General features: G+C 40.2%; 1 protein-coding gene across 1 annotated transcript; it reads left to right on the top strand.

The window, feature by feature from the left end:
• The first annotated feature begins 435 nt into the window (after positions 1–435).
• Positions 436–13,057, top strand: LOC144534115 (E3 ubiquitin-protein ligase TRIM39-like). Its single transcript, XM_078275836.1, has 8 exons — positions 436–545; positions 2,275–2,750; positions 4,265–4,456; positions 4,671–4,766; positions 7,933–8,166; positions 9,419–9,566; positions 10,469–10,495; positions 11,561–13,057. The coding sequence occupies exons 1-8, from the start codon at positions 539–541 to the stop codon at positions 12,097–12,099; spliced, it is 1,719 nt and encodes a 572-aa protein (XP_078131962.1). The 5' UTR covers positions 436–538; the 3' UTR covers positions 12,100–13,057.

Here is a 13,057-nt window from a genome sequence, read left to right as displayed (position 1 = left end):
CTTTTACACAGGTTGATCTCTGATCTCCAACATAACCTGCTCCCGACCAGGTTAGGCGTTCAGCATAAGTTACCACGGCGACTGAACCCGATCACAAGTGATCCACCTTCGTAGTACAGAAAAACCCTGGGTTGAACCTGAAGTTAGCTCGCTTCGTAGTACAGGCCTCTGGAGTGCAAGAATGTGATATCTTGTAGAATGATACAAAAGCAGACACTGCAGAAAAACATCAAAGCCATTTCAGGTCACCTACAACTGCTATCTTATTTCCACAAAATTCATTTAGCTGTTTAAGTGATATCAGAGTATTTTGAGAACTATTCAAGTGGAGAAAAGAACACAGCATGTCTGTTGGTTTAGGTTTTTTTTTTATTGTTTTTTTTACATACGCTGCAGGGAGGGCATGTGTGAATGTTTGGGTGTGTCGCACTGAGAGTGGGAGGGCCAAGTTTCTGGAAGAGTGCAGCACCTGTCGGTGTGTGATTCATAGCACGGTGTATGAAGGGAAGGAGCTCGCTTCCTCACGTCAGAGGAAAAAATGCAGAGTGAGTTCTACTTTATCTGACATGTTGTTTTTTTTTTTTTATGAGTGATTAACTGTTCTTTTGACTGTAGGGCATGTTGTGTTTTGTGAGTCTTTTGTTAAAAAAAACCCATTTTCTGTAGAGTTGTCCCATGTGGATTACAGGTTCCACAGGGTTTGGTTCAAAATGAACTTTTCCGTCCACCAGCCAAATAGCTAGTGAATGCTACATTTTTACCAGCCACTCAATAGATTGTCATTGTTGTTTTGCCTGTTGAGTGAAGCAAATCTACCAGCCACCTGTACATTTAACCAGCATTTGGCTGGTAAATGGTGCTAATTGTGAACGCTAATTACATATCAGCGTAACAATCAGACATAGTTCTCTACAATAAAAGATATCTCAGCGGCTTATGTTGGTGAACACTTAACGGCTGGGCGAAAGCGTTCGTTTGGCTAGGAGGGGAAAAAAAATGATCAAAAGCAGATAATATTTAACAAGTGTTCATGTTATTTTAGCTGACTTAATGTCCTGAAATGATACTACACTAGCTGACGTGTTTATATATTGTCTAATTCATTTCTCAGTGGCTGTTACATAATACAAAGACAATAATACTTTACATTACTATCAGCACATTTATATACAAAAAACCCAAGATATTTAAGCTTAATTAAAAAATGCCAACAGCAGGGTAGATTTCAAGTCTGTTGGGTTTTCTTCTAAAGTAAGCTGCTGTGAGGTAGAAGGTCCTGAGTTTCTGCATTCCTCAGATAGTTTCTCACCTGCCAGTGGACAGTGACGCTCTTGATTCACTTCCTGCTTGTGTTCTGTCACTGAATCTAACTCAAGTATCAAAGGAACAATAACAGATTAGCTGTGTACACTGACCTTTTGACCCTGTGGTCAAACACAACATGTCCTCTTATATCCTCAGCATGTTTCTCTCTCTCTCTCTCTCTGTAGAATGAAGTTTTACTTTAATCAGATCAGCTGTTTGTCAGCTATATGTGCCGATGTTGGATGGAAAACCTTTTTTTTTGGAGGCGAACCATGACGGTTTCGCCTCCAAAAGGTTTTCCATCCAACATCAGCACATGTAGCCTGACTTACTGTCAGACTGTGCACACAAAAAACAACTCAACAAACACCTTCATTTTTAGTCAAATAATGAAATCGTGTTTTTCTCAATCTACGAGTGCAACAGCTAAACGGCTGTCCGGAAATCCCTTCTCAGGCAGTTTCACAGCAATTCACGCTTCAATGCATGTCTTATGACAAGACTGCCGTGTGGTCTTTGTCTCATACAGAACATAAGGTGTCTGTGGAGGCCAAATCCAATCTTGATTTACTATTTCTAGATATGGTGTATTTAGTGGTGTCATACCTAAAAAATTTACATATTTAGACCCGCAAAGATTAGTTGATTAGTTGTCAACTATTAAATTAATCGCCAACTATTTGGATAATCGATGAATCGGTTCTTTAATTCCAGCTTCTTTCTACACTCCTCTGTGACAGTAAACTGAATATTTTTTGAGTTGTGGACAAAACGAGGGAGTTGAGGACATCATCTTGGTCTTTGGAAAAACACTGATCGACGTTGTTTACCACTCTCAGACATTTTATAGACCAAACAAGTAATCGACTAATCGAGAAAACGATCGACAGATTAAACATCAATGAAAATAATTGTCAGTTGCAGCCCTAAACGTATACATGTCTTCCTGTTTCTCCCTTTTTCCTCCAGGCATGAGCCCCCCGGGAGGCCGCGTCCTCTCTGAGGACCAGTTCAGCTGCTCCATCTGTCTGGAGGTGTTCGTGGAGCCCGTCTCCACACCCTGCGGCCACAGCTTCTGCAAGGCGTGCCTGCAGGGCTACTGGAACCACAGCAAGAAGTTCACCTGCCCCATGTGCAAGAAGAGCTACTCCAGAAAACCCGAGATGAGCGTCAACAGGGTCCTGGCTGAAATCTCCTCCCAGTTCCAGGAGATGATGCAGGCCGGAGGGGCCGTGGGGGCCAAGGGAGCCTTGCGGGGATCCACCCTGAATCTGAGCGCAGACTTGAGCCCCAGGGGCTCCGCTGCAGGGTCCGGCTCCGGGGAGTTTGCCCAAGCTGGGGAGGTTCCCTGTGATGCCTGTATTGGAAGGAAGGTGAAGGCCCTCAAGTCTTGTTTGAGCTGTCCTGGATCATTCTGTGAGGTTCACCTCAGACATCATAAAAAGGTCAGTTTTTTTTTTTCTTCTTCTTCTTTAGCATTATTATAAATGACATATATCTGTTTAACTTCTTCTTCGCCTTGCCTCTTCTTGGTCCCCGTTTTTATTTTTTGTTTTTGATTGTATTTCTTCAATTGTTGGATTTTTCTACGTTGTACTTTTTTTGGTATCAGTTGACTTTGTGGAATCTTGAACTAAAATCTTAAACATTTTGCGGGATTAAAAAATGCTTTTCTGCACAACATGGGTTTACAGTGATGAGACTAAAAGGCTATGCCACATGATAAAAGACACATTGTACTGTGCAGTCTATGCCAACCCTGATAACATTTTATGTTCACCAAATATATACTTGTGACCACGTCAGCATTTAGATTACTATCATCATCTCGGAGCTTCCCAGTTCAATTGGCCTGCTACTAAAAACCACTGTAAAGGAGGGGTGAGGAAAGAAATAGATACAGCATAGTATTGCGATATTTTCCGTGGCAATACTGTATCGATACACAGACGCCAAGTATGGATCTAGTATTATATATGTGTTGGTCAGTTTGTCTTCTTGACAATCCCATTTTGCAGCACTACAATTGAAATGAGAGGAAAGAACAACGAAATGTATCTTTTTAGATAAAACAGATGTTTCCTTTTGGGGACATCATTTGAAATTGGGAAAAATTTGAAGTTGTAAAAAAGGTAATACATTGCAATATATCGCAGAATATTGCAATATGTTTAAAATCGCAATAACATTGTATCGTGACATAAGTACCGTGTTGATATCGTACCCTGAGGCCTCTGGTGATTTTCCCCCCCCTTACTGTAAAGTAATGACCCACACACCCACATGACCACTATGCCACACTGCACACACATATTGTAATTTTTTATCGTGTAAATTATTTGTATAAGCTATGGTATGTTTACTGTCTGAGTCTGTTTTTTTGCACTGTATGTTAAGTAGGATTGGCCATCGAGAACCGGTTCCTACTTGGAATCGTTTAAAAAAAAAAAAATTCCGATTATTGTAGTCGCTTGGAAAATTTGGTTTTGAATCAGATCATGTGTCATCAAGTTTTTTTTTTGTTTGTTTCCGTAGCGGCCACCGTACTTTCAGGTGCTTTTTGTGTTGCAGCGAGCACAGTGAGCGGTGCTCTAAAGTGTGCCTTTATTTTACGTTGGAAAAAGCCCAGTAAAACTGTAAATCACCATGTGACCCGGTTCAACTCCACCCATCAAAGAATCGGAATTGATAAAAAACAGAATCGAAAGGAATAATCAGAATCACTGTTGTTAAAACCAAAACAATGCCCAACCCTAATGTTGAGTCACATCTAAGACGATTTTCTGTCATGACAGACGACAAAGTTTTCTGAATCTGAATGTAGGCTACTCGTGGTTAATTCTGGTTCAGAGGCTGATCACTGGCAGTGTAGATTAGAAAGGTATCCAAACCACAGTCCTGAGTTTGTTGTGTCTACATTTGCCCATTCAAATTCATCACTCTCCTCCTCTCTTCCCAGGTGAAGTCTCTGGCATCTCATCGTCTGATCGAACCCACTTTCAACCTGGAGGAGAAGATCTGTAGGAAACACGAACGTCTTCTGGAGGTCTACTGCCGCTCGGACTACTCCTGCATCTGCACGGCCTGCGCCGAGACCACACACAAGTCCCACGACATTGTCTCCGCTGACCACGAGTGGAAGAAGAAGATGGTGAGCTGTGGTCACTGTCTGTTAAGTTTAACAAAGGCCTGCTTTTGCATCATAAAAAAGTGAATGGGTTTGGATTCTATATCCGGGCTAAAAAAACAGCTGATGAAAGTCTCACTGACAGTTGCAAGGCCATTTGATTTTCACGGTATTAGGCTGTGTCGATATTGATTCCAGTAAGCCACAATCCTTTTTTAAATTAATTTTCTTCTCTCAGAGTAATCTGGGTAAGAAGAGGTCGGAGCTCAAACATTTGATCAAGGAGAGAGCCAAGAAACTGGAGGAGATCAAACAATCCATCAAAGTCATCAAGGTGAGTCGGCTGAAGCCCAGAAGACAGAATTTAGGAAACAAGATCTCGCCTGTGAGTTACTATGTGTTATTAGAGCCCAGGGTGACAAAGCACAGCATGTTTGACACTTTTGGTGTCAATTTTCAGCTCTTTAAATATATAAGACCAGTGGGAACAATTTTTTTTGACGATGGCTATATAGTTACTCCTATAGTTGATCAAATCCACATCAATAATTTCAAGTAATTAAAAATGCATTGTTTACAGGATAAGCCTCTAGATATGTATTGTCTTGTTTTGCATAAAAAACGTACAACACAAAGAAAAAAATCATTGACAAAAAAACTGTTACCGAATTGTTAAGAACACAATAGCCTACTTTTCATGACATTCATGAATGACATTCATTAATGAACATTGAACACAGCAAGCGAGAGGAACTTAATTTCAGGCTAGCTTTGATTAATCTTAAACATGTAATGGATTTACTGTTAAACTGTTCATTATTCCAGTCAGTGTGAGTCTTTGAATGTTTCTGCATGGACTGGATGTCTCAATAAATACACAGTACACTGTGTATACACTGACCTGGGGGTATAATGATGCAAATGTAGCATTAAAAGATCAATCTCTTAAACTAAAACTAGTAACAAATTGTATTATATTAGCAACATTTTAGGTTCCTTAAGTCAACCAGTGTAGTATTGGTAAAAAAGCTGTGCCTTATTAGAAGTGGATGCCACTGACTGACTAATATTTTAATAATATAATATTTTAGTCTTGTGAATCAGTACTCTGTGCCAAATTGGCATGTTTTTTTTTTTTTTAAACTGGTTCTTAACATGTCATGTGTTTTAAAGTCTGTGTCGATGTGGGCAGTCTGCTGTACTTTTCCCTCATGTACTGCAGGTTAAATATTTACCCAGTCTGCTCGGGGTAAAGCTTTATTTGCACTTCAAGCAGCTCTCTAAGCTCTCTGATCCAAGCATACAAAACATGAGCGGGCCGCTGCTGAAGGCAGGAGCACTGTTGATGGGATGGCATTTCAGTTTCAAAGCACCCAGCATACTGTAGATTGAACTTTGCTTTGTTGGAAACAATCTTGGTCAGGACATTAGCCACATCTTTTTCATGCTGTAGTTGTTAGGCAGTTTGTTTTTCTCTTGAGTATACAGACTTCATATCCGTGTCTGAGGCTGTCCAACCGGTGCGACCAGCAGAAACATTTACTCTCCCACACCCTGTTTTTAACTACAGCCTCATTACAGAAAACTCTACCTCCATAGATAAGAGATGATTACACTGCTTTTGTTCAAATAAATGAAAGGATTGTAATTGTAGTTGTGAAATGACTGAAATGCTATTGAGGTTTTGAATGATTGATTTCTTTCTCATTAGCTAGATTTTCCAGGTTTCCAGGTGCTGCTTTTGGTTTCCTGCTTGGTGACATTTTTTTTACATTTACAGATACAATGAGGATTAAGTTACCAGAGGGTTGAATATCAGGATGTCCACGCCTGTGTGAGTTCATGTGTGCTGCACAAACACACTGCGCATGTGCATGCTACAGACTTGGATATAAAGACAATAATGCCTTACTGGATTTTTTTTGAATTTTGGACAGGAATCATACACTGGAGTGAGCTGCCTCTTTGTTGGAGAATAAAAACATAACTGGAAATTGGAGAGTAATATTGAATCCTATGCAGCGTAATGAGATAGAAAGCTTGGTAGTTTCATGCGCTTGGCTTGAGAAAGATGTAACCTGTTTGTCCAGTTTTACAAGCGGCAGACAGACATAGAAACAACGCATAACAAAGAGCTGTGATTACTGAAACTGCAGCATTTACAGGTTCATTTGTTGTACTCTTATTGGTTTTAAGCCTTTATTTTAGGCCTTCCTCGTCTTCCCCGCATATTCTAAAATTGGTTTTACACCGATCCTACACAAGAATCAATGAGACAATAGTACTATTTCAAACGAGTACGTTTTTAATTAGTCAAGCATGAGAGTTAGACACAGATCTGCAGATCTGTGGTATCACAAAGCAGAGACTAAGTTTCCCTAGCAACAGACAAATAGTCTGAGTCGGTCCACGTATCTCTTGCGCCGAGTGAGCCCCGTTCTATCCTTTCCCTAAACCCTTATACCCCTCCTCGCCCTGGAGCGTTGTCTTCTTCTCCAGCACAGGGACTGTTATCTTCTCACAACACACGCCAGGGTGGAGGCCAGTGTGCTGCTTCTTCTTCTGCTCACACGAGCGGTACATTCTGTGCCTGATTCTACTTGTTGTTGTTTCACAATGTACTTTTCTCAAGGCCACTGTGACCTTAACTATCTTATAGTTACAGCTTAAGCTAAACCATCTGTGCGTCAGTTTCCTTTGTTTGGGGAATGCAGATGTGCCTTGCCTGGAGAACTTTTAACCAACACCTCTCTGTGACTGCACGCAACTCTGTTGCAATGAGCATAAAACACTATCAATCATAATCTCTTATGGAGATTTTGGTCTATTTATTTCTGTATCACACCTATACCTTTTTAGCATATAATAATCTACACTCGTCACCCGCAGATATGGGAACAATGTAGACAACAGAAACTTTAAGGCGAGGATACATGTATCACAACTACTCAAAGTGATTTATGTATAAGACATAAAAAGAAACGTGGGTATATACAAAGGCACACATAAGTAGGACTTAAGAAGGGTAACATAGCAGACGATAAATATTTAAAATTAAATACAGAAAACACAAATTGTACAGGAGAGTAAAAATATCAGTGTGGATACAGCAAAGCTTTCTGTTATGAATTTGTCTCCAAGCCCAAGCTAATGCTGTTTTTTGCACAGCGTGGTACAACTTGACTCGTTCTTGTTTGGTTTTCCATTTGCAAAAGTTGTGGATAGTACCTGGTACTTTTTTTCGTACCTCCTTGATTGAGGATCCAGGTGAGCAGAGCCGGTGCTTTGTGCTGTGGAAATTAAAATAGTTCTCTACCAATCATTAAGAAATCAAAGCAAATTTGGTTAATTTACTACTTTTGAAGTTAGTCTCGATTGGTCGAGGATTTGATTTATGTGGAATCCATTGTGAGTTGATAACTTAAATTAGCCTCAACTTGCAATGGACTGCGTGTGGTTTTGACAGCCCTGTTGTATTCACCGTGCCCCGTCCTTTGCAGGCCAGCTCTCAGAGGGAGCTGGAGGAGAGCTGGCAGGTGTATGCCGAGCTGCAGCGCATTGTGGAGCAGAGTCAGGCGGAGCTGGTGGAGCTGATCGCCACGAGGCAACGCGAAGCCGAGCGTCACGCTCAGGAACTGGCCCGAGGTTTGGAGAACGAACTCAGCCAACTGAGGAGGAGGAGCAACGAGCTGGAGGCCTACGCACAGACCCAGGACAAGGTGGTCTTCCTGCAGGTACAGACGGGCAGCCATGTTGGACGTCTAGCTCTTCACAAGTTTTGAGGGTCAAATATGTTATGGCTTATTCAGCTTTGATCAGTGGTGGAATGTAACTAAGTAAATTTACTCAAGTGCTGTTCTTAAGTACACACTCCATACATACTTTCTACTTTTACGCCATACATCTCATAGAGAAATATTGTACTTTTTACTCCACTACATAATCTGACAGCTTTAGTTACTAGTTAATTCACAAATTAAGATTTGTATATATGTGTGTGTGTTTATTTATATATATATATATATAATATATATATAATATAAAATGTGTGTGTGTGGCTCTTCCTTTTCTGTTCATTACCTTTGATAATCAATATTTGAAATCAAGACCACACTCCAACTGCATTTTAAAAAATGCATGCCTGCATAGTATTGCTTCGTTAGTCATTTTCCCAGTGTGTAGCCTACATACACAAAACACACTTAATATGCATTTAGGACACAGCGAGGGATCTAATTAGTTGAAATCCTGAAGACATGGCAGTGTAAGCTGCTGCTGATGATCCACTCTCACAGTAATGGAAATCTGAAAGACATCCACCTTCCAAAATATTTTTAAACTGTTTTTAATAATGTTAGCCACCAGGCTGGAACAATATATATTCTTAAAAATAGCTCTCTCTTTTTTCTATCATCATTTTTCATCCAAATAATATCCACACAGCCAATTATCCAGTGGACCTCCAGCTGTTGTTGCTAGGAGATGTGTAAGACAACATCAAAAGCCTCTTCGAACAGAGCCAGCTGTTATGGAAGTTTCCCCTTGTGCATTTGCTCTGGACTGTTTATGTAGATAAAATTTTGATTTTTCTCTCATGAAAGACGTCTTTGAAGTTAGAATTTTCCCAGATAGTGTGAGAGGAAGCGAAGGCATACAGCCACACATACCCAAACGCAGTGTTGAGTGTATGCAGACAAACACATTCACTGTTCTGTATCTGTAACTCTTCTGAAATACACTTGCTCCTTTACTTAGATGTACAGAGATGCATCTGAACACTGTCAGACAGATTGTTTACCCCATAAAGCTATAGAACTCATAAGACAGCTATGAGTATAGTGAGAATGTAGTCCAACTTGTTTGGAGATCCCCATCTGTGTCATCTTTTAGTGTTATTTTCACTGCAGTAACCTTTTTTTTCTCCCCTTGAGGGATCATTACATTTGTATTTCATATTGCATAACCTTGCTCTTCTGTTTCCTGTAGAACCTGGCGACGCTGGCGCCCCCACCCGAGCCCACCGATTGGTCGGCGGTCAGCATCAACACTGACCTGTATCTGGGAACCATCCGCTCCTCCGTCAGCAGCCTCATGGACAAGTTCCAGGAGGAGCTCAAGAGACTGTACGGGAAAGGTGAGGGCAGAATTTCTCACTCTGTTACGATAAAACACTGTCATTTTTTAAAGTTGTGTCACTGTGTCAAGAAATAAAATAAGTAAATAAACAGAACTTTGTCTGAAATGACAATTGGCAGGTTTCTATGACAAACTGACAGGCCTGGGCAAAATAACAGAAACAACTAACTAACTAATACCACAAAACTATTGCTGTAAAAAGTTGAATGGAACATTTTATTCAGTTAAAACAACAATAACTAAACATAATAAGCTTCATATTGAAGGGCTATTGTACTGGATTGCAAGGTGTTTACTCAGAAAATGAATAAATGGACTAATTTGTGCAAAGATCAGTGATGATTTGGAAATTAAAAGTCTTCCAAATGTTCATAGTGATATACAGTATACAGCATATTAAAATAAGAGTAAGTAAACTGCAGGAAACTAAAATACAAAAAAAAAAAGCCAACAACATTTCAACAACTTTTGGTGCTTTTTGCTGATTGTCTGTGCAAAGTAACAGTACAATTCGTCCTTCCTTGTCTAACACTAACGACACTTCCTGTCCAAAATCGGGATATGTAGGTCACTGTAAGAGCACTTTGAATAGAAAAGTGACTCATCATTGCAACAGCACCCCCTACCACACATACAAGATGGTCGGACAGATGGAGATAGTGTTGATGCCACAGTTCCCCCACTTGGAATCAGCAGAGAGCTGACTGACAGCAGCACATGTCCAACATTTCCAGCTCTGGATTAGATATACATGTTTATCACCCACACGTGCCATCTGCTTTGACTTTGACTCTTTAGCTGAAGTACTTGCTGACCTGTCTGTCTGTCTGTCTGTCTGTGTCTCTCTCTCTCTCTCTCTGTCTGTGTCTCTCTCTCTCTCTCTCTCTCTCTCTCTCTCAGAGCTCCGGAAGGTGCAGAACTATTCGAGTGAGTACAACATTAACTTATCAGTAGTTTCCACTCATGCTGTCTGGGGCAGGGAGTCATGGGTCTTCTTAAGAGATTTTATTTAAAAAAAAAAAGTAAAATGATCAGTTCTTCAAATTGTCCACACGATGGCGCCACTTCTTCACAGCACAGACAAGCTCAATCCAGTATGTTAAAGTTGAAGTGTGTAAATCCACTGACATCATTTTACAGTGTACATTTACTCAATCACTGTACTTGAGTGCTATTTTGAGATATGTACTTTACTTGAGTATTTTCAATGTATGCTACTTTATACTTCTATGAAAATAGATCACTTTTTACTCCAATAAATGTATTTTACGGCTATAGTTAATTAGATGGAATTACATATAAAACATATGACCATTTTATAAAATAAAATGGATTATTATTTAAGATTAAAGATCCTGCACTTTCACACAGCTGTTTGCAGTTATTGTGTCTGAAGTTGGAGTTGTGCACAGCTATGCTAGGATTAACGTGAGGTCACCAAACTCCATGTATATAAACATCTTTTTTTAGTTTTAACTTGTCCCCAATAATAATTATGTTCTGTCTTGTTGTACAAGATTATAATTTGTATGCACAAGTTTAAAACATTCTTTGGGACTGTAGGGGCCCCTTTTACACTCTGAAAGGGGCCATACATTAATATGTTTACTTTTCATACTTACCTTTTTAATGACACTACTATATTTTTACTCGAGTAGAAATGTGAGTGTGTGGTTGTATTTTTTACATTTTGATATTGCTATACTTAAGTAAAGGATCTAAGAATGTCTTTCACCACTGCAACTTTGTTTTGGCAGAAATTCAGTGACGCACTCCTTGGGACAGCATCAGTTTGGGCCTAGTCATAAAATAAAGAGTGTTGAAATCAACGTGTGAACCATGACCGTGTCATTCATGCTGACAATGTCTTTTTAACTGTTGCATCAAGCAGACATGTTCAGACATAGACAACCCATTATTGTCATAGTAGAAATCATTAATCACGTCATTATATAATGAGCATCTTATTCTGCTCGGCTCTGTCCTGTGCAGGTGAGGTGATTTTGGATGCTTCCACAGCCCAGAGGAACCTAGTGGTGTCCGATGACGGGGGCCAGGTGAGATATGAAGAGCGTAAGAACGCCCACTCTGAGGGTCCCAAACGCTTCAGCCCCGCCCTCTTCGTTCTGGGCCTAGAATGTCTCAGCTCTGGGCGACACTACTGGGAGGTGGACGTGGGGCGCAAGACGGCCTGGACGCTCGGCGTGGTCAGCGCCTCAGCCCGCCGCAAGGGAGAGATCAAGCTGAGTCCTGAGGGTGGGTACTGGTGCCTGTGGCTCAAGAGCGGCGAGGTGAAAGCTTTGGCATCGTCCCGCCTGCCTCTACTGCTGCCGTCCCCGCCCACTAAAGTGGGAATCTTTGTGGATTATGAAGGAGGCCAGGTTTCTTTCTATGATGTGAAGGCACGTCTGCATCTCTACACCTTCGTGGATACCTTTAAAGAGAGCCTGTACCCAATCTTCAGCCCATGTCTGGCCCATGAGGGGAAGAACTCTTCTCCTCTCATTATATCCCCTGTCAAACACACCTGAGTCTGACAGCCAATCAAAAGCCTGTAGAGTCAGTCAGCATTCCACTTGTATAACATCTTTAGGTGAAAAAAAAGTTTAGTGCAAAGCGCAGATACGTTTTAATTTTCATTTTGAACGGATCATTTTGTCATCATTTTTATTGGTCTTTTTTTCTTCTCAATGGGCCAACTTTATGACATATTATTCTGCAATGCACTTTACCTCAAATTACTTTCAATCTAATGAAATAAAATCAAAGCAAGTCATTTTGCACATCAAAACTACCCACTACAACACTTTCTCATCATACAGGCACGTTATTGCATTTGCTCAAGTTAAACCATGCTCAACACAGATCCTAAAAAGGCCGCTGACCCAAAGACGGACTGTTTCAAAGCAATAAAATGTAAGCACTGTTACCAGTGTGCGTTTAGATCAGAGGAAACCAAAATGTGACATGGATGATACTTTATTGACTGACCCATTACAGTGAAATGAAGTGCATTTGCAATTTGCTTACTACTAAAAGTAGACAATAGTTCCTTCTTACTGTACACTTATATCACAAGTTGTATATCAAGTAAATAGATATCTTGGTGCAAAAACATGTAAAGGACTAGAGAGGATTATAAAGGCCAGCTTTGACCTGTGATACTTAATTTTTGCAGTCCTAGTTGAGTTTGTACTTTTGACACTTTCTTTACTGTGTACGTCTTTGTTATAAGGCTTATGAAACCTCATGAGTAAAGAAATAATAGATGCAGATTTACTGTCGAGAGGTTTAGGCTTGCCTGAGGGACCAAATGAGAGGTTTTTGTACATACTGTAGGAATATAACGTTGTTTGCAAATGGCATATTTTAAAACTGTTAATCCAAGACCATGAAGCTATGTTCTCTATTTTTATATCAAATGTTTGCTTTTGTACCTTCTATCTAAAATTCCTCAATAAAGATGATCAGTTACAAACAAATACACAA

This window comes from Sander vitreus, chromosome 19, assembly GCF_031162955.1.
Source record: "Sander vitreus isolate 19-12246 chromosome 19, sanVit1, whole genome shotgun sequence".
NCBI lineage: Eukaryota > Metazoa > Chordata > Actinopteri > Perciformes > Percidae > Sander > Sander vitreus.
Note: the sequence above shows the minus strand (reverse complement) of the source record. Positions and strands in the feature narration are given on the sequence as shown.

Excerpts from the sequence above, each read along its gene's own strand:
- LOC144534115 (XM_078275836.1), top strand. Across the intron at positions 2,751-4,264 it reads ACCTCAGACATCATAAAAAG|GTGAAGTCTCTGGCATCTCA; the intron begins GTCAGTTTTTTT and ends CTCTCTTCCCAG. Across the intron at positions 10,496-11,560 it reads GAAGGTGCAGAACTATTCGA|GTGAGGTGATTTTGGATGCT; the intron begins GTGAGTACAACA and ends TGTCCTGTGCAG.